A 22,482-nucleotide genomic window follows, 5' to 3' on the forward strand; every position below is an offset into this window, starting at 1 on the left:
CATATTAAGAAGTATGTGTGTCATGGTAGGAGAGGTAGAGGAGGTTTGTTATATCCCAGTATTGTCTGTCTGCAAAGAAGGGAGGTGTGCTGTATCTGTGTCTTATCGGAGTGTATGTTTGATGTCATTAGTGTAGTTTGTAATATCATGCCTAGTAGAATTATGGACACTCCCAGAATTTAAGCCGCCAGTGAACCAATCATTTTGTCTTACTTGACTCTTTGTCAACAGTAAATAATTAGTCGAACACATTGCTATAGCATTGTCCTCCTCCTTCTTTCCACTCCACAATGCTCCATTTTAACATCCATTTCCTCCATTAGGAGGCCGCTCTGGATGCTACATTTGTTCATTACCTTTCCTTTGCACATGGCTTGCCCTGCTCTTGCAGGCCTCCATGGGTGGTGGGCTGTTACTTGGGGGCAGTGGATCCTTGGCTAGCTGCTTCCCCCACTGCAGCAGTTCCCCTTCCTTGTTTCCAAGCACACATTAGTCAGATTGTGGGCCCCACACTGGACCACCTTGTCGCCAATGTTATAAAGCGACTTCCAAGGCGCTTCAGTTAAGTTTCCAGCAAGTTATTTTAATATTCTTAAGTTACATCTTGTAAGATACATTGGAACTGGACCCTCTCACCCCCTAACCCAGGCTACATCCTTCCAACTGACCATCCTGGAATACCGGGGGTGGGCATAATTCTACTAGGCATGACATTTCAAACTCCACTAATGACATCACTCATCCATTCAGGGAAGCACAGATACAACACACCGTCTTTATTTCCACACAGACAAGACCAAGCTGTAATAGTTGCACCTCATCCATGGCTTGGGCCATGCAGGTCATACACCAGGGATATGGTCTCCCTTTTACTCCACGCCCTCCAGACCATCCTCCTCCCAGCCCGCTTTTGCTTAGACCCTCTTTTGTTGAAGGAGATAGTCTGCTTTGGGAGAAGGCGCAATAGAATTGGTGTCTTGCTCGTACCGAGGGAGAGGCTGGTATTTAGTTTACTTTCTGGTTCAGAAGAAAGACAAGGGTTTGCATCCCATCTTGGATCTGAATTTGTACCTGCGCACTGACACTGGCCCAAATGCTCCAACCTCGATCTGTTGGACTGGTTGGTGTGACTAGAATTTCAAACGTGTGCTGCCTGTTGCACAGCTTGGGCTTCCCCTGAATTTCAGGAAGTCTTGGGTTTTACCACCCCAATCCCTCTCTTTTATCTGTGCAGTACTGGACACTAGCCTAGGCAGGGCTTCACTGAGGATCGTGTGGTGAATATCTTCAAAGTAGTTTTTGTTCTAATCCCAGCAGGAGTCACAGCCTCTCACGTCCTGCGTCTATTGGAATCTTATTGTTGGCATGTTTGTTGGTGTTGCCAGAGGCTTGATTGTGCATGAGATGGCTTTGGTGGCTTCTGGGTAGTCGGTGATCGCAGTTTAAGGGAAACATATCAGACATTTTGTTGGTCTCGAGCAGAGCTTCTCAAGACCTGGCATGGTGATCCCTGCAAGGCAACCTGCTGAAGGGGGCATGACTTCTCCAAACCTTGCCACAAAACACAGTAGTCACATATGCTTCTTTAAAAGGCTGGGGTGCTTTCCTGCAATATCTGACATTCAGTGAACAGTGGTCTCTCTTTGAGTGTTGGGAGCACATCAATTTGCTGGAATTGTGGCTGGGTATGCTGGCGCTTGTTGCCTTCCCTCTGTGAAGGGCAGGTTTTACTGGTGTTGACACAGCACTGTGGCCATGTAAGTTGGTGTAGGGTCCTTTCCTACATGCACAGAAGCAATGCGACTGTGGTTCTGGGCTCTGGAGAACAAAGTGTTTCTGACAGCAGCTCTGTCGGGAAGTTCTGGCGATGATATTCTTGAGTTGGGCGGGTGTCCTCAAGTGGACCGCTTTGCTTACAGTGTGAAAGAAAAGTGCAAGTTGTCCTGGTCCAGAAAATTTCCTCAGCAGGGAGGTCTGGGGGATGCATTGATGGTCGAATGGACACAAAGGTGCTGGGCATGGTCACATGACTTCCCTGTCATCTTCCAATGAGTGTGGATTTGCTCGCACAGTCAGGAGGGTGGCTCCTCCATCTAAACCTCAGCAGGCTGAACCTTCATGTTTGGCTGCTGAAAGGCTGAGGTACAAGCGGGGGACTTATTGGATGACCCACTCAATGTGCTCTTATCAGCTTAAGAGACCTGGCACTAAGACCATTTACTCCTGCAGGTGGCGTGAATTCCTGTTTTGGTGCTGTGGAGTGGGCTCTGGCCGCTTTTACTTGTCTTACATCCTCTGTTTTGAATTTTCTATTTATCTTGACACCAAAGGGCCTGCAGATCGGCACTGTAAAGTGGTACCTGGTGGTACCTGGCCTCTATCTCGGTTTTTAAGCAGACCCCTGAGCAAGGCTCTTTCTTCACAATTCCTACAGTTATGCAGTTGTTGCAGGGAATATGCAATCAGTTTCCTCCATGCCAGTTTATTCAGATGTGGGATTTGGATGTAGTGTTAATCTTACTTGAGGGCACTCTGTTTGAGCCCTTGCATTTTTGTTCTTTATGGTTGCTCACTCTTAATGTGATTTTCGTGGTAGCCATCACTTCCACAAGATGGGTGAGTGATTTGTTGAAGTTATTTGGTTTCCTGCAAAGAGAAGGTGATGTTGAGAGTGAAGCTGCTCTTTCTTCAATAAGGTGGTATCAAATTTTCATCTCTCTCAAACGATACATTTTCCTGTATTTTTCCTCTGCCTTATCCTTCCAAGGCAGAGGATTGATTCCATTGACTGGATACGGTGCGGCTCCTCAGCTACTACCTCTCTTGGACGAGGGACATCAGAAAAGATGAACAGCTTTTTGTGGGTTATGCTGGTGCCCCTTGTTGGCAGTGCTGTGACCAAACAGACCGTGTATCTCAGAATGCTAAGATCTGGCTGGTAAAGATGTACTGAAGATCTCGGGGCTCATTCGCCCAAAGGGCTGACTGCCACCTCTTCCCTGCAGATTGTAGACCTTGTCTTGGACATTTACCAGGCAGCTATGTGGACCTAGCTACACACTTTTACCAAACATTGCTGCTTGGATTACCAATGAGGGTAGGATGCCTGCTTTGTAGGGCTATAATCTCGCATTCTTCCTCCTCCAGAATCTGTGGGAGAAAGAATGAATTAGAAGAACAAATCACTCCCACAAATTCTTCGCCCTCCCAGCCTGCCCCTATTGGATAGCTTGAACAGCTTGTCCGCTCTGCAGACCCTGGGCGACAGAGTGAAATGGCGTTGTGGGGCGTGGCGCCTCATATATACTGGCCCGTCACCTGCCCCTTCTGACAAACCTGCACTGTGTTTGATATGATGGGCCATGCCAGGGAGGAGGGGAGGTGCCAGGACTTGGGCCAAGTCTTTGTGTAGCTGCTTAAATCGGTTGGAGACAGAGAAGCAGGCATTGGGCGTAAATGGCTGCTGCCAGGGAAAGCACGTTTCAGTGAGGCAGGAGAACCTTAATATGTCTAGGGGCCATCTATTTGTCAATATAGGCTGATGTCCAAGAAGTACTTTGAGGAAGTGAGGGGGACAGGGTAAGGCTACATTTTGTTTAGAAAGGGTTTGATTGAGTGTGGAACTGGCATTACAGTGTGTGTATTTGATATAGTATAGTGAAAGCGACCACTAGCGCGAAATAGGCTAGGGGTGCTGACAGACCGGGAATGATCAAGGTGGAACTGGTAGACGGAAAGAAGGTCCCACTGCATTCTGGAGGAGATTGGCCCACTCCTTTGCCCACTCTTGGCTTTGCAGTGTGCACTGCATTCATTCCCTCATCATTGGAAGGAAACAGTAAGCTAAAGTGCTGTATCCTTGCACAAGTACACATACCTCATCTGATGATTGTTCTTCCCAATCCTTGGCTAAAAGTAAGCAAGCATTGGCAAAGCCAGCAGTTTACGCTTTTGTGTAGGGATAGCATCTGAATTTTCAAGGCACTACTTTCTGACCATGAGATGGCTACAGTTGGCAAATGGTGCTAGTACTTTGGTATTATTATGGCAGTGCCCGTCTAATGCCTATGGAAGAGCCAAAACCGTTGGCTTGGCCAATACTGGTTTTAAACAGGTATTGAGTGCAAGGAAAAGATGCTAAGGGCACCCATACTGCTTTCTAACAAGTGGTTGAAGGTACACTTGTTTAAGAAAGGTGTATTACATCAGAAGCTGCCTTAGCTGGTGTGTAGCTTCAATCAAGCAATAACCTTTCAGGTGCCTGTTTAGAAAGCACAGCTCTATCCTTAGACATTGCAGGGGTATTTGTGTGTTTGAATGGGGAAGCAGGTAGTGGGTGGTAGGAATGGCCATGGGTGGTCAGTGGGGTGGGCAAATAATTAAACAGCATCCACAGGTCCCTCCTCACATCGAGTCTCTCTTTTCTCTTTCTGACAAGTTTCTCTACTTAGTTGAACCTGTCTTTCTGTCTCCTTTCTTGCCATTTCATGGTGCATACACATTAAGCAATTGAAGTTAACGTTCAGCATTCTGTTTATTGGAGCCATTTTGGGACCAGCAACCAATGAGGTTGCTTGGATCGCTGCATATACCCAACGTTACAAGCCTGCGTTCTGTGTAAATTGTTCGCTCCTAATGCCTCACTGTTAGGGAGAATTCTCTGTAAGGCTAATTTCCCAAACCTAATGAGTCCCTGAGCAGCTTTGCTGGATTTTTGGGGTTTATTTTTTTCTCTCTTGCTAAGAGTGAGATTCTTTTACTCCCACTCTTAGACATGATTTGAGGTGTTCCTTTATCTTTCAATGTGTTTAATGGGCTATGGGGTCTTTTACTCCATAGGGTCTCATGTGTTTTTTTTTTATGTGGGTTACACAGCACCCTCCGTGCCGTAACCCAGGGGTGTCGTAGCCACCCCCCAACATAGACTCCATACCCTGGGACTTACTACTGTCTCCCAGGGCATGTAAAGTCACCATTGGCTGTACTAGTCCCAAATTATGAACAGAAACCAGTACAAACCATCATATTGTGGACGTACTGGTCGGGGCAATTTGATTGCCCCGGGGTCTGTTGTTCGAGAGGGCACGTCTCCGTCCCCCCTGATCGAGTTTTGCCTGGTGGCAGTGGATACTACTTTTTATATTCGACCGCAAATATATCTCTATGGGATTTTCCCATTGTTCGAGGCTACCAACTTTAATTATTTAATTCTTATAGCCTCGAACATACCGCCGGTTTATTTATTTAATATTAATTCACTGGTTGGTATTTTTTGCCAGAACTCGATTCTAAAATGGCGTTTGTGTTCTCTTCTGTGACTCCAACCCAAGTAGAGCCCTTTGTTCCACTTTTTGGCGGGCTTCTCCACAGAAGCCTCCAATAGTGGTGCCACTCTGTCTGGGTACCACAGTGGATGTGGGAGGGGGTTTAGGCACCCTGGACTGAGTTACCTTGGTAACTCAAGTCGCACTCTTGTGTGATTGGCCCAAGTGGTGAGCCGGCTGGCTCACCACTTAGCATGTTTGATTGACAGCTAGGCTGAGTGAATGGGGGTGTGCTGCATAAAAGCAGGGCTTTGGGGACTGGAACTTCAGAAGTCGCCACAGGACCTAAGAATCCGAGGAGGGAGAAGCTGAGCCGACCTGCAAACGACGACACCACCGGTGGAGCCCTGCTGAACCGTCCCACCACTTTTCCCGACGACAGAGGAGATCTCCAGTCCGGAGAGTCTTCTTCCTTTGACTGGTGGGGATAACCAGTTTTGCCTTCTTTTCACCTTCCTGGAGCATCTCGTGGCTGCCTTGCTCGTGCCAAGCACCCCGGCAACTGGAATACCACGGTTGCCCACTACCGCGAAGAGAAGGGTAGTACCTTTTAACCGAAGAACTCCGCGGCTGGTTTCTTCCCTGGCAGTGCAACGACCTTCATCTTTCCTCCAAGGCGAGACCTCTTCTTCCTCTGGACGAAACACCGACTTGCACTTGCTGCCATGAACAACTGCCCCCGCTGGAGCTTCCTTCACACTTAAGGTACTGTGTTCCGCCTGGCTTCCCTTGCGACAGATCGTTCGGGGTGACAGTAAAACCTCGACTTTCTAACCTGGGCTAGCCTGGGACAACCTAGCTAACTTTTCCTGACTTTAATTTCATCCTTTTTGTGTGAACTATCTACAAGACTCTTTGGGCATAACCCCACTGTGTGAACCTGGACCCCTTCTGCTTGCTCTCTCCAAGAGTGGGCCTTGCAGTTGACTTCCTTGCTCTCCAGTAGAACTCTGCCTATCCTGCCTTACTGTGGTTCTTTGTAAAAGTATTGAAACTTGTGTGCTTCCTTAACTCTGCCTTCAGCCCCCCCTTTCTTTACAACTTATATAATTAAGTGTCATCTTATGTTAAGCGCTCACCTCTGTCTGAAAATAAGTGGTGTTTCTCACTAAGACTTGTCTAAGGGGAATAGGGTTGTATATATATGATAGTGACTGTGTGCTGAATTTACTTACCTCGTTTTTGCTAGTGTAAATCACAAGTGTGTTTTTAAATAAATAATTATATACTTTTACACCAAAGCTCAGGTCAGTGTTTGTTTGTGCTACTGTGTCTCTGTACCTATTGTGTATACTCTGCATACTGCCTAACTCTTCTTGAGGGAAGTCTGACTGCTCAGCCACAGCTACCTAGTGAATCTGTGTGGTACAGACTGCTACCAAGTGGGTTTACTGCCAAACACCTGTAGTCTTAAATCTTTTGCAGTGGTCCCTAAGGGAACTGCACAGGTTTCTGCCTAACACTCACCCCTTGCTCCGCTCATTCCTTCTACCACTTTCTCCCATTTTCAGTGTCTCTAGAAGTTCAAGAACTCACATGCCTTACCCACCACCACTGTCCCATTGCTTTATATAGCCTCGTTGTGCTGCAAATATGTACTTTACATTGGATATGGAAGAGGGGCCAGCCTTCCTTTGCATTATGGCCCTCTAATTTGTAGTTTTTTCCCCTACAAATAATGGACCTTACCACTTAAGCTGTTACCCAGGAATGCCAACGGCAATAAAGTCTCATGGGCAAGCTTTTCTGGCCGTTAACGTACTGCAGACGTCTGGAATGGCCTGCTCCACAGCCTTTGGTCTAGCCCACTTTTGCCAAACTACAGATTCACCAAATGCGTTTTGCCAATTTATTTATTTTTTGCTCTTTTATTGCGACAAAATGCATATGGACGTGTGTATAAGGTATAAATAGGGTTGAGCAGAGGGGATATTAGGGGAGGGAGCAGGGGTCTTCCCCTGCATTTTGCTGCAAAACAAATGCAAAATTTAGCAACAAATGTATTTACCTAATAATTTGTGGCAAAGGTTCATAGAACCAAGCTTTTATCGTTAAACTATTAAATTCCACTTCTCCCCAGTCCCAAATAAACAAATATTGCTTGTTGTTTAAGAAGTTTAATTTGTGACACAATTTTCCATTGTACAAACATGGTTCCATTCTCTAGATATGATTTGCTGCTGGTTTGCCGAATGTATTGTTCACCATATTTGTCATTTTATGGATTCAAATAAATAACATTTGCGACACTTATCAATGATAAAAATATGAACATGTTTTCCATTTACAAACTAGTAAATCGTGTCAGAAAACAAAATACAAGGGAAATTTAAACTAAAAATCATTTTCAGTCCAATGTTATGGTGTTCTTCAACAATTTACTTGGCTGTAAGGTTAGTGATAAACATGAGAACTTTTCCATTAAAATTTTGTTCACTTTAAGATGTATTCTTAATGCTTGGCTGTTGTATTTGGTCTGAGTTAATTTTTGAAATAACTTTTTTTCTTTGCTAACATAGGCGACTCAAGGCCAGAGAAAGACAACAGAAGCTGCTTGCTGAATTTGCTACAAGGCAGAAGAGTTTCATGGAAACTGCTATGGATCTTGGTATGTTTTGATATTGGTGTCATAACCTGTCATTAATAAATACAAATTCAGGCTGTGCTAACATTTTCTCCCCTTTTTTAAACTCTTAAACATGTTGTACATTCGTTTTTGCTTCATTTTTAAATCTTTTCTGACACACTTTAGTGTCTTTGTTTTAAGGGGAGCCATTTGGCATTTTCTGAGCCCCCTTTACTTGAAAATCTTTCTTAGGGCTCCTAATAAGATTTTGAGGTGGGTGTCCTTTTTTTGGAAGTTGGATGTAAAATTATTTTCCAAAGAGTAAAATGGTAGTTCTCTTGTCAATTTTTATTTTTGGGCAGTTAAGAATACATTTCAATTTTAAAAACAACTATTTTTGTTTCCGTTCATGCTTTCTTTGTGCCAAATAATTAACATAAATGGAAATATTTTGTTAACCTCTTAACAACAGGACATCAATGATTAAAGCTTTCTCCCGCAGATTTCTCATTACATATCCCCTTCCAGCTCAGCTGCTTGGAACAAACTTTGACAGGGGCGTAGTGGACCTCAACTCTGCTGTTGATCATCGATCCGTCTTGACTCTGGTCTCGATTGTCGGCGCCGGACGTACTGTCGGGCGTCATATATATATATATATATATATATATATATATATATATACTAAATCACTACACCCCTTACTTCAGTTCTTTTTCCGCGCGCTCTGCATGCTGCTCTTGAGGGACATAGTGAATTTTTAAACTCCACTCAACCTTTTTTCGTCATTCCTGTGTGATTTCAATTCTGCGTGCCACCATGTCTGTGCCTCGGATTTTGGGGTTCAAATGCTGCACTGATTGCGTCTCCAAGATTTTGGTGACCGACGCACCTGATATTTGTGTGTGGTGCTTCGGCACAGGTCACCACACTGAGAGGTACATGTCGTGTGGTAATATGAACCCGAAGTCTCTCTGGGTGCAGGCAGCCAAGCTCATGGTGGGCCGACTGCCGTCCAAGTCCCTGCCGCGGTTGACTGTTCGGTCTGCAGAGTCCGAAATGGAGGGGACTCACACCTGAGAAAGAGTAGGCATCGGCTAAGACGAAGAAAAGATCTCAATTGGAGAGCCACTCATCTTCATCGTCCTCTCACAAAAAGAAGAGGCGACACTGACGTAACTCTGACTCATCAAAACGGGGTAAGTTATCGGCAGGGCCGACCTCTAGGCAAGAGTGGGAGGACTTTAAATCGCAAATGCTAGCAACATTCGAGAAGGCGGCTCTGGGTGCAGGCGAGCCTCCTCAACAGTAGGCCCCAGTGGCCTCAGCGGCATTCGGTGATCCCAGTCGCAAGGTAGCAACGGTACTGATGCCATCGGCATAGGGAGAGCCTTCAGGCACGGATGTCGAAGATGGCGAGCAAGCCTTCAATCCAGGGACCTTTCTGTGAGCCTCAGGGCCTGATCCTTCTTGACGCACCATCAGCGCCCAAGCTTCGGTCAATGCCGACAGCCACTCGGACGTTGAAGGACAAGCCCTCCATGTCGCGATTGATCATTCGCCCCGCTTTCCCGATCGAGTCCATGGCGCAGATTTTGGGTGCGGATGCTGTAACTATCAGGGTGATATCGATCCTATATATTCAGTGGCTGGTGGAGTGGGCAACTTTGATGAAGCAGACCTCCTGGCTTTGGCACAAGGGCAGAATGATGCCAGTGGGCTTGATACGTCTCTGGATGAGTTGCAGGAGGCTCAGCCATATGCTTATGCCAAATTTAGATCACTTGTGGATAGTGGTTGACACTCTAGGACTGAATGCTTCTGCAGTACCAGTCCAAGGCTATAAGATTACAGATATCTTGGACGAAAGTCCCACCGTGGAGAGAAACATGCCAACCCGGCTATAGCTGACCCAGTCACCTCCTTGTTGCAACAGCCCTGCTCTATCCTGCCCCCTACCACTCCGGTCAATTCCAACTTGACCAGCAAGTACAGGCCAGCAAGAGGGGATCCGTCTTTTCTTTCCTCTCACCCTTCCCCCGAGGGGCCAGTTGTTCAGGTGGCCACAGTATCCATCAGGGCAGCTTCATCCACCTCCAATCTGCCTCCTGATAGGGAGGGCAAAAAATGGGATGCTGTTGCAAAAAAGATCTTCTCCTCTGGGAATATGGCCTTGAAGTCTAGTAATGTTTCATGCGGTTTTGCAAAATATTCCTTTGGCCTATGGAAGGCTGTTGGGCATGCAGCCCAGTACATCCCTGAAGGGGAGTTACGGGATTGGTTCATGCAACTGGAGGATGACAGGAAGGAGGTTGCCAGGCAGTCCCTGCAGAAGGTATTTCCTATTGTCTAGGAGCACCCCTTGATGTTAAGAAATAGTGTTTTTCTTCCGACAAGTAATAGGGTGCAGGGGCGAGAAACAACCCTGACACTAGGATGTGTTTTCAATTAGACTAACAAAAACAGGTGTCCACAGACTTGTGGAACACTCCCGTGCCCTGCACACCTAATTCAATTGTAATCCTATCAAGATTTATGACTAAGTAGTCAGTTATGGTTACTAGTTCTTTCTTTAGAGAAATTATTTTTCTCGCCAATTATTACTTTGACAATCTTGTTTATATAACGTTTTTTTGTGAACACAATACACTGTAAATGATTATTTTTTCAACAACAATAAATTCAGCAGGACAATAATTAAGATTCTTAATTCATCAATCCATCAATACTATGCTCTGCGCAATTCAGGAAATCACATCCTTCGCTCAGGAGCTATTGTTCAAGTTGTTCTTGCCTCAAATGCACAATGATCTACAGAATTTAGAAAACGAGTATACCTATTTAGTAGAATCTATGCAAAAACCTTTCTTACTATGTACATCGTCTATCAATGCATATATATCATGATCTCTTCCTTGATATTTACCTGGTCCGGTCTGGTTATCACAGTTCAAACTGTGTATAGTATTCCAAAACTCTTAGAGCTTCAGTTGTAATCCATAAAGTCAATACTGACTGATAAAAAAGTGAAAAAGCAAACCATATATGAGAAGGTTATGTCTAATATGACCTTCACAGAATTAACGTCTCTATTCTGTTCTATTCTCACCTTGTGTGTTCGGTATCCGGTATGGAAGCTTTGTAAAAACAAATCCTTGTGAGACGGTGTCTGCCTCAAAGGATATTCTCCCAATAGGGCAGTTCAATCTAAACGTGGATAACAGATAACAATATATCTGTCAAATATAAGTCCAGTTTTTAAGCATTAAATCCACCATAAAATCAATGTAAAGGTCACTCAGTACAAACCTTGCTCTTAAAAGGAACTGTTGTACAAATGATGTTATCTGTTATCCCTGATATCCTTAATAAAGGAAATATTCCTCATAGCAACCAGGTTACTCCTGTGAATCTATATTAAAAAAAAAAAGCAAATTAAAACGTGCTTATTTTATTCCACATAGGTTTATAAGCATAAATAAAAACATCAAGAGGGAATATATGATAACTAAGGTAAAACAAAATGCCTTGTCTATTAGCATCAAGCAGTATCTTACCTGACTCGTGCCTCAGTTTGCATGCGTTTCCAGTGAAGACCGAATTGCGGTCTTTTTAAGAAAATGGCTGCTATTCATATTGTGCCGTCATCACGTCGTAATGTGATGTCCCCTTTTTTTTTACCTGCTTGGGGTGTAGGACGTATATACACAAGTTTTAGCAGACTTCTATGCCCTAATGCTTGCAAAGGGTATCAAGTGATCAAGTGCCTCCAGTGATTATAATAATATATGCTTGCAATGGGTATCAAGTGATCAAGTGCCTCCAGTGATTGTAATAATAAATATAAGTAATAAAAAAAAATAGGAGCGGACTAGTATGTTAAAGCCCGTGTATTAGAATTCTCTGGTAGCTATGAACCTAATGATTGATTACTTTAGATGTACTTCTAATAATAGAATAGTTCTTAATTCAAAAGGTTTTACCAAATCCACTGGGAAATAGCTCTCGGAATTGACTAAATGTCGTATATGTATAATGGTAGTAGGGACTTCTCCAGGTAATTATATTAATGATAGGTTCATGGGTATATTCTAAAGCAGAAGCTCTTCTGCGTTCAACCCCTATTCGCTAGGTAGAATCTTCTTTAATTAAAGTCCTTTAAAGAAACTAGGTTTTATATACAGTACATCATAGGTAAACATTCCATGCATATGAGTGGCTAAGCTTCTAAATGTGTACATAATGTATTCCTTTTCTATCACTTATTTTAATAGCTATTCACCACTAATTTGTTTCCATTTTGTACATACGTGTAACCACGGTTCTCAATACACATATATTGTAAGACCACATCTGATGTTCCTCCTGGACCCTGTTTTTGTGCCTTCCTGATTATGGAACTTGTTCACTCTGTTTTGACTCGATCTTAGTTGGATTATATTTCAATTACGACTGTTGTTTATGATGTTTAAGGCATTTATCTAGACTGTCAATCGGATGTATTCTAAGTATCATGCTTTCCGACCGGATTTCACAAGTTTCACCCATTCAAACATCAACTTTTAACAGGAACTGTTCTTGAATGATAAACATATTCTTTTCTTTTGTGCTCACAGAAAGGCCCCTAAATAAAAGCCCTCATTTTTCCCATCTGGGGTCAGGCAACCAAGTTTCTCAATCTCAAATAAATAGTTCTCTTTGATCTTATTTCTTTCTTAAATTGAGCCCCTTATGAGGTTTTTGCACTACTTCCAGTATAATTACTTAGAGTTGTGCCACTGTTTGTCGCTTTTCAGCAAAATGTCTTACTACTCGTTAACGTACATTTTTGGCTCTTATATTGTTTTTGTGTTTGTTCCACTTTTCTTTTGTTTTCCTAGTAGTCTGTCCTACGTAGAATACCCCATATGGACAGCTGAGTCCATAGATAGGTGAGTTTGAGTCACAGGTGACAAAGTCCTTAATTAACAAGGATGTTTAATATGGGTGTGAACTGTTTATTCGCTTTTGGTCTTTCTGCCCTCACCAGCTGGTCTCTAAAGTTATGTCCTCTTTTGTATGCTATAATGGGAGGTTTTGGGAACAGTGTTTGCAATTGAGGATCTAGTTGTATCAATCTCCAATTCTTTTTGATGAGTCTTGTAAAATGATGACTCTGGCTAGTTGGGCATACAGGAATGGTATTTCCTTTTCCCTTGTTTTGGAAACATGGAAATCCTCTCACTTGTGTTGACTGCCTTAGTCTGGGCCGTCTCCACTATCTTACCTATGGAACCCCTCTTAGTGTACTTTTCTGCCATTCTCACATTTTCTGCTGACAGGGTTTCATCTTTGGACACAATCCGTTTTAGTCTCAGAAAATGACTGTAAGGAAGGTTGTTTCTGAGGTGCACAGGATGATGGCTTTGATAGTGTAAAGTATTGTTAACATCGGTAAGTTTGTGGAATATGTCTGTTATGAGGGTGCAACCCTTCAGTTCAAGCTCAACATCCAAAACATTTATTTTCGGGGTGCCTACCTCCATCGTAAACTGAATATGGTCCTGTATTGAGTTAAGGTAAATTAAGAACTCCTGTAGTTCTGTTCTTCCTTTGCAAATGACAAATATATTGTCTATGTATCTTTTCCAGGTTCTTAATATTTTAGACCTGTGTTTGAAATGTGTTAACACATGTTCACACTCAAGATTATACATAAATAAATTTTCATAAGCTATTTTTACTTTTTTATGTGATTTTCTTCATACAGATTCACGGGAGTAACCCGTTTGCTATGAGGAATATTTCCTTTCTTAAGAATACCATCAGGGATAACAGTTAACATAATTTGGACAACAATTCCATTTAAGAGCAAGCTTTGTACTGCGCAACCTTTATTTTGGTTTAAGGTGGATGTAATGCTTCAAAACTGGACTTATATTTGACAGATATATTATCTGTTATCCACATTTAGATTGAACTACCTTATTGGGAGAACATCCTTTGAGGCAGATACCGTCTCACAAGGAAGTGTTTTTGCAGAGCTTCCATATCGGATACCGAATACACAAGGTGAGAATAGAACAAAAAAGAGACTTTCATTCTGTGAAGGTCATATTAGACATAAACATCTGATATATGGTTTGGTTTTTCACTTTTTTTACCAGACAGTATTGAATTTATGGAATACAACTGAAGGTCTAAGAGTTTTGGAATACAATTCCCAGTTTGAACTGTGATAACCAGACCGACCCCAGGTAAATATTAAGGAAGAGATCATGGTAGATATGGATTGAAGATGATGTGTATAGTACGTTTTTGCATAGATGTTTTTACTAAGTAGGTATACTAATTTCTAAATTCTGTAGATCATTGTACATTTAAGGCACGAATAACTTGAACAATAGCTCCTGAAGAAGGGAAAGGATTTCCCGAAACACGTAGAGCGTAGAATTGATGTATTGATGAATTAAGAATCTTGATTTTCCTGCTGAATTTATTATTGTTGAAAACATGTATTGTCTTCACCCAAAACTTAATATAAACAATCAAGATTGTCAAAGTAATAGTCGAGCAAAATCATTTCTCTAAAGAAAGAAATAGTAACCATAACTGACTACTTAGTTGAAAATATTGATTGGATTACAATTGAATTAGGTGCGCAGGGGACGGGAGTGTTCCACAAGTTTGTGGACACCTGCTTTTGTTAGTCCCTGCAGACGGCCCTGGACGTGGCGGACTGTGTTGGCCAGTCAATGTGTTCGGCCATGGTGCTTAGAAGTCAGGCCTACCTGCACTCCTCTGGGTTTTCCCCTAATGTCCAGAATAGGTTGCTGGACATGCCCTTTGATGGGGAATACCTCTTCGGCCCAAAGGCCGATGACTCCTTGGAAAAGTTCAAGGAGTCAAAGCTTGCCGCAAAATTGCTCAGCCTGACTTCAGCTTTGCCGCTAGGGCCAAGGGCTATAGGCGCCATGTCCCTTATAGCAGAAAGGCGCATCTCCTACATGCCAGGCAGGGGCAGAAGTGTTTCTCATGTTCCGGAAGGGGCAGGGGGGCTCCGAGAAACCACCCAAGAGAACTGTTAGAACTTTTGTTTTGCACATTTTGGAGAACACATTTTGTCACCAGGAGGTGAACCCTAAGCCTCCATCTCGAGGAAGGGTGTCGTTCTTATGGACCAAGAAGATTTTCATTTTTCCTTAGTTAAGAGTGTTCGGGATGGAAGTAGGTTTTTGACACAGGACGGTGAACTGTTCGTTTTGGACGGAGATCCTGACAGAGTCCTTGGTATTTAGTTGAGGCAGGGAAAGCCCCTCTTAGCATTAGGACAGTTAGTGTTTCCCTCCTTTTTTTCAGAAAATAAAAGGTTTATAGCCAGAACAATGCCACCTGTGTGTCAGTCTCCTCCTTCCGCACCTTAACGGACGACAGACTTTTTCTTTGGACTTTAGAACAGATGACGAGCACTCTAGTTGTGTTACGTAGGGAAACCCTTACAGCAATAAAAGACAGGGATTTTCTTATTATCTATAACAAACACATCTCGAAATGGCAAATCCTGGTCTGTCACCTTCTGACCTACCATAGCTTGCACACCCTTGCCTCTTCCTCCTATTTCTGCCATCCTCCCTCCTATTTTTCTAATCTGCTGTTCTATTACTTCTTTCCGCTACTGGTTTTTCCTCGCTCCTGTCGCTTCTTTATAACTGAGGGTTTCCGTCATTCACATGTCTTCCCTTCAGGGTTACTGCTCTCTTATCCCCCCTTTGACTGGTTTCTCTAGGTTCCTTCTCTTTACTCCTTCTTATGTGGTCTTCTCCACCTCATTTCTTAAAATGTCTTGCTCTCCCTCTCTTGGGGATTTTCCCACATTTGGGGATTTTCCCATTGCCTACCTTTTGCCCATCTGGTTTTATTTTCCTTTTTTCTATTTCTACTTTATTATAATGATTTCTTCCCTGCAGACCCCCACCTTACTTGAAGTGACCTGTTTCTCTGGTATTCTTTACTTTATCCTTGAAATATTTTCCTTTTGGTTCTTTTATTCAACTCCTCTCCTCCGCCAAAGGTCTCTCTTCTGCCTCCTCCCATCATTTCTGCATCTCTCCATATGTTCTATTTTCCTCAACCTTTGTTGATGCCTCCTTCTGACCTTCTTCTCTTCTGAAGTTTTCATCCTGCCCCCAAATTCTTTCTGTATTTCTGTTATACTTCTTCCTCCTCCCCTTCATGACACATCAGCATGCAACAATGTTCTCTCTCCTGCCTCTGGCCTCCTCACCGCTGCCTAATCTAGTATCACTCTCCAGCACACTCGACACTTGCCACAGGTCCTTGACTGTTTGCATAGGGCCACTCGTTCATTACAGGTTCCCCTAATGGCAGAATTGCCTGAAACAGATCAGCCAAGAATTCCGATTAATCCTGTTGTATTAAAATGTTACCTATGACAGCTGTGTCTAATCTCAGTTCACTTAGCTTAGCTGATCTGCCAGCCTCCATCTTTGTTTTCATTGATTGTTGTGTCCAGGAATTCTGCTATGTGCAGAGACCAGTCTCTCCCTCGTGAGCCTTACTCCAGTGACTTCCCAGCTTGTGTATCAAAGGAGCTGCCTGCAGTTTTTGTAGACTTTTTAATGGACTGCTTGCATGTCTCTGCTCCCCTGGGCCCATGACTCTAGCAGAACTCTGCTGCGCCTCCACTCTACTACTCTGATTACAAAGCACAAGGTATTTTGCAGGGTAGCCTTTTTACTTAGCTTTTTTTCCATAATCTGGCATTTGATCTCTTAATGAAGTGGTCATTTGGCTTGTATGCTTTAGCTGGTCTCTTAGTAATAAGGGTTCTATATCACATTTGGGGCCTCCCTTCCTTTAGACTGCCAGGACCATGGACACACTGGGCAACTATGGCTAGGTGTCTTACTAGGGCAAACGAGGGAGTGTGGACCTGGACACCAGGTTCATATTAGGGTACTGAGGGGGTTGAAGTAATATTACATGTCCTGTTAGTGTTTTGACTAATTGGTATTGGATTCGAAGCTTACCTCTTTCCGCCCCATGGAGCCTGCATCATTGTACCAAGTGCTTACATTTTAAGGGTGCTATGGTATTCCTTTTCTGGTCCCTCCCATTCCCACAAGGTTAGTGAAAACAAGAGGACATAACTATGATACCCCTATTATACTGGGTAGGGCTGGGGGTGGTGATGGGCTGGGGTGTCTGGGAGATCTTCCGTATACTGCATCTGGATGCTATTGCAAGGACCACATGGGGGCACCCAGCCCATAGGGTTATCTCAGTTCCATCACCCACCCCAAACCAAGGAACTTCATCACTGTAGCTTTCAACTATAAGGTGTATTGCACCACAGAGTTTTGAGTCACTTCATCAGTAACATTATCTTTTCTCTCATTGTTTCTCAGATGTGACTCCGAATCCCTTTGTTCGATATACCCATATAGTTGATAGGTGCTGTGACAATCCTAGCAATGTTGTCACTCCTTCCTTCCTTTTTTTAAAATAGTTTTTATTGTATATGGTTCAAAACAAAACAATTTCATCAGAACCTTTACAATTCTTAATCATACCAACATATGTATATAAGGAAAAAGGAAGAAAAATAAACAAAAGTTTATAACATCTTTTCACATATAACTTTCAATAAGAACAATAAAAATAATAGCCCTGGTTTGTGAAATCACTGTGTGGGGGTCTCCACCACTCCCCCGGCCTGAGACCATGCTACTTTTCCCTTAGTACTATGGGATATTGACCCCAAGCGTCCCCTTTGGTTTCTTCATTCCGGGGTGCCCCAAGTGCCCTGTTTTCCTAGGGAAATGGCTTAACTACACATTCCCCACACAGACTTGCCCATTCAGTAACCACTTCCCTTCAGCTTTAGCCAAGTAGATTCAGCTTTTCCAGTATTTCTACCACCATTGCATTTAACTGTATTTCTTGTCCTGCGATCATTCTCTCCCAGAGGGATTCTGATACAATTCCCTCCTCCCTATCAGTGAATCTTCTTAACTTAGCCAGCCTCAAAGCACAGGCCCCTTTGCCTTCCATTAAAATGTGGCGGATTTGCTGTAGTCTTGGGTTTTCCCAGATTTTGCATAATTTTACTGTGTTCCCCTCGTGTTTTCGTATAGCCAGGATTTCATCAGTAGGGAGAAGATTCAGTCTTACCCGCAAAAAGTTAGACTTTATTCTTGGGTCAGGTTACTTTTCTAGGTAGCGAGGGAGAGAGCCTACATTTTGTCCGCCATCAAGAACGCGTTCCGTGGGGTGGAGATTCTCACCTAGCTATGGTTTCGATCCAATCCGAGCATTCTAAATCGTGTTTTACCTTGAGAAGGTTGGTAATCAGGGTCTCTAGATCTAAAACTGTTCTATCCAGGATGGATATTGCACTTCCTGCCAACCCTGTCAAGATGTGTGATTTTGAGCTTTTTAGATGGACTCTGAGGTCTTCATACAATGAGCCGGGGCTAGGGTTTATTATCTCTCTGTAGAGTGAAACTTATTTCCACTCCACTCGACACTTTAATGAATTAAGACCTAATGCAAACCGTAGGTTCCAACCTGCAGTCCTCGGAGGAAGATTAAGGGAGTCCTTCCAAATTCTGCCCTCAATTTTAGCCCAGTTTAGATTCCAAAGTGATGTTTTGGCTTCTAAACCGTACAGGATGACCAGTACTATTTAGCCAAAATAGATTTTATCATTGGCAGTATAGTAAATTTGCAATACTTCACCTTGATCTTTTTCATATGGGGTATCCGGTCCTGGGATTAGAGAGGATGTCTGGCTTCTGGTTAGTCAGGCTAGCATAGATCTTATAACCAAGGTATATTAGTTTGTGTACTCGCAGAATTATCTGCCCATTCAGGGACCAGCTGTCGAAACAAATTTTCTTCCTTGGATGTTTAAAGACTAAGATGTTTGATTTCAGTGGGTTTATTTTTAAGCCATTTTTTGTGGCGTATTCTCCCAGTTTGGTCAAGAGTCTTTGAAGGGCTACGGCTGTTCTATCTGACAGAACGATGTCCGCATAGGCCAGCCACAAGATCTTATTTCCATTAAGGATTGGGCTGGCCAATGTGGACGTTTCGAGTTCTTGTGCCATGTCTGACAGGAAGAGGTTAAAGAATAAAGACGCTCCCAAACACCCCTGCCTTAACTCCTCTCTCAACTTCCACTGAATCTGACAGATGTCCCTTGTCGTCTAGACGGACCCTCACAGTTGTATCTCTATGCAACTCCATCAACATTGCCAACAGGGCCTCTGGGATGCCCTTTTGTCTAAATTTTGCCCACAGCTTGCCTCTACTGATATGATCAAAGGCTTTGGAAAGGTCGATCCAAGCCCCATATAATGGCAGTTCCCCCTTCCTTATGGTGGGCTCACTAACCACACTCAGGATCACCCCGTTTAATGCAGTAGACAGCCCCCATCTAAACCCTGTTTGAAATCGAGACACCGCCCCCACATAGTGCACCCAGTGTGTAAGCTCATAGACTATCGGTCTCATGAAGATCTTGCTTTCTATATCTAAAAGGGAGATTGGACGATAGTTAACAGGATCAGTCCTGTCGCCCCCCCCACCCCTTTAAAGAGTGGAATGACCAAGGCTGTTTTCCAGGATGCAAGGAACGGTTTAGAGGTCAAGATCTCCTTAAATAGATTCTTCAGAAACCCTGCCTAGAATTCTGGTTTGTTCTTAAGGACCTGATACGTCAAGCCACATGGACCGGCAGCTTTGGACGTCGAGGCGCCCCTAATTATCTTCAATATTTCGTCCTCATCCAAAGTCGATGCCCATTCAATGTCCAGTGACTCTCTTCCCTTCCTCTCTAGGCTTCTTAAAGATTTTTGAGAGATGTTCTACCCATTTGCTTTCCATGACCAAGTTGCACAGAGAGCTGTTTTATTGTCTAATTGGCCCATGACCGACCCACAACCCTCTGGTGTTTGTCTCTACCAGAAGCCGAGCCATTTGGTGATTTTTGGACCAGTGTCTATAGTTGCTCCTAATGCCATTTGCTTCCTTTTTATACAACTCTGGGGTCAAGTCCTGACTTTTCAGGCTGCGTAGATCTCTTCTCATTGCTCTTTTTTTAGACCTTGACTCTTCGTCGAACCCGTGTATTTGATGTTGTTTAACTCCCATAGTTGGCATTTATGGTGGTATGATTGACCATATAAAGTTCATATAATTATCTGGCTAACAGTGTTCAATTAGAATGGAGTTTGGGGCTCTTTTTAATTCTCTATTTAATTGTTCTCCCCCTGACCCATATTTATCTAGCCCGACTCTCCCACAACCCCCTCCAGTTCTTGTTTGTGTAACATCTGAGGATGTCCTTGTAGGTCAGGGAAGGTCAACTCTAACCTAGAGTGATCACTGCCACCTTCCTGTTTTGTTTCCAGTATAGATGTTAGGGAGAAAAGGCTCAGACTGAAGAAGATGTAATCTAGTATAGAGGAAGAGTCACCCTGCCTCCATGTCATAGGGATTCCTTTTTCCCCCTCCGAGCTCCCATTTAACATTTTGAGGTCCCACAAGCTCATAAAAGCCAGCCATTTTTGCCCTCTCTTTGAAACTTTTTTCCTCACAGCTCTCTTTCCTACCTGGCTGCTGTACACATACAGAGTTAAAATCCCCTGCTACTATTATGTTGGCATTTCCCATTTCTCCCTTAACTGTTGTCATTAAGGCTCCTAAAATGGCCAAAAATGCTTCAAGTGAAGAAGAGGTGGGGTTCCAGTACATGTCTATAGAGGTGGGGTTCCAGTACATGTCTATCTCCACTACCATCAGGTTTGGAATTTCTAAGTTAAGATGGATCACACTGGCCAGGATGCCTATTTCGTTCTTAAATATCATGGTAGCGGCCTTTACTGAACTGTTTTTAAATGCTAGTAGAAGCCCGCCTGCTGGTCTACCCAGCGATTTTTGACTGGCTGACAACCAGTGAGTGGTAAAGGCCTCCATCTCTATTGCGTTGACCAGCCAGGTTTCTTGAAAAACCAAAATGTCCATTTTGCCCAGAAGGTAGTCTTTAACTTTTTTCGATCTAAAAGTGCTGGAGCCCTGCGTATTCCAACTCCCCACATGAAGGCCTGATTGACTAAAGTTGTCTTGACCCCAAGGCTATACTCGTTAAAACTTGGGCAAGAACTTGGGGAAAGGCAGCTAGCACCTTTTCTTCTTTAAAGGTCTCTCCCGTAACTGCCGATCCCTCATTTCTACAACCCAAAGGCCCTCTTTCTTCTGTGAACTTGCACTTATGGGTTCCTGCTGCTGGTTGGCTCCATCCGGGATGGTTTTGGTGGGTTCTTTAGCCACTTTTAGACCTTGTTCTTCTAGTGCCCTGGCGGCTTTTAGGATTGCTTCGTATGCCTTTACCGAACTCAACTTAGCTCCACCTTGAATTAGTTTTTACGTTCTGGGAATCTAACATATTCTATGTCCACAGATGCAAATAAGTATAGACTCTTCATTTTCTTGAACACCGATAAGATTGTTCTTTTACTGAGGGACTTGTATTGATTGTTCTTTTGTGTGGAGTTTAGCCAGAGTCTTGGCACTTCAAAGCCTGTTATAGCTTCCTCCCTTTCCTCCCCTTGCGTGATCTTATTATCCCGCAGCTGGGCATTCTCCCTTTGCATTTGTACAATCTCCTTCGATTTTCCTGACCCGTTCCATGCCCCCTGCGTTATCTGAAACTTGCCTTCCCCTGCGTTATCTGAAACTTGCCTTTTCCCTTTTCAGATGTCACCACATTGGGAATAATTGATTCCCTGTCAGCCACCAAGCTCGCTGTTTTCTTGGGTGCTGCTGAGAAGATCGGTGCTAATTTCAGTTTAACTCCTTTTGAGTCTGTATCTGCACTCTTAACCACGGTGCCTCTCTTTAGTACCTTGTTTTGCAGAAAGATTGGGGCTAACTTCACGATTGTCCCTTTTTGGCTCCCCTCATTTGGCTGAGCAGCTTGAGCATTCCCCCCCCTGCTGCTGGGGGGGAATACCCCTCTCCCTTGATTTGGGGTTACCAGTAGTATTGTTAAAGTTTTGACCTGGATTGCATTGTTGATCCATCTGCATGCCTTTGCTCATGCACAGAATCTCTGGGGAGTCTTTAGATGAACTCTGGTGATGTTGTTTCACGGAGGCCTGAATTTGTCTCGTCCTTGGGGGCTTATTGGCATGCAAGCTAGACTCCGTCGAGAACTTCGATGTTCCATGGTTAACGTTGTCACCTTTTGGGGTATCTATGAACCCATCGGCAGCTGGCAATGTGACTCACAAATTGTGTATCCCTGCACTTTTGGTTTTTTGGTTTTTTCTATTTTTTGTTTTCCTTGTTGTTCTTTAGGTTATTCGGGGCAACCTTCTGCCTCTTTTTACCACCTTTTTTTTCTTTTCAATCTTCTCCGTCTCTTATAGTTTTGGTTACTTGCCGCAGTCCAATCGGGGTCTCCAGCCGCCCCGTTTTCCCAAGAGTCTTCCCGGATTTCCCTGCTTACGCTCCTGTTTTCACTTGACTCTTCCACTTCATCATCAGCCACCTGGGCCAATCTCATAAATTCTTCCAAAGTGGATT

General features: G+C 43.6%; 1 protein-coding gene across 5 annotated transcripts in view; it reads left to right on the forward strand.

Moving 5' to 3' along the window:
• The window catches only part of UBR3 (ubiquitin protein ligase E3 component n-recognin 3), a 2,710,065-nt gene that overhangs the window by 1,438,148 nt on the left and 1,249,435 nt on the right, over positions 1–22,482 (forward strand). For all 5 annotated transcript variants that reach the window (XM_069616177.1, XM_069616176.1, XM_069616178.1 and 2 more), the window contains one exon: positions 7,844–7,932. In XM_069616177.1, the coding sequence (XP_069472278.1) occupies positions 7,844–7,932 (89 nt within the window). The remainder of the gene's footprint in view (positions 1–7,843; positions 7,933–22,482) is intronic.

The sequence above is a fragment of the Ambystoma mexicanum genome, chromosome 9 (genome assembly GCF_040938575.1).
Source record: "Ambystoma mexicanum isolate Mex_15411 chromosome 9, UKY_AmexF1_1, whole genome shotgun sequence".
NCBI classification, from domain to species: Eukaryota; Metazoa; Chordata; class Amphibia; order Caudata; family Ambystomatidae; genus Ambystoma; species Ambystoma mexicanum.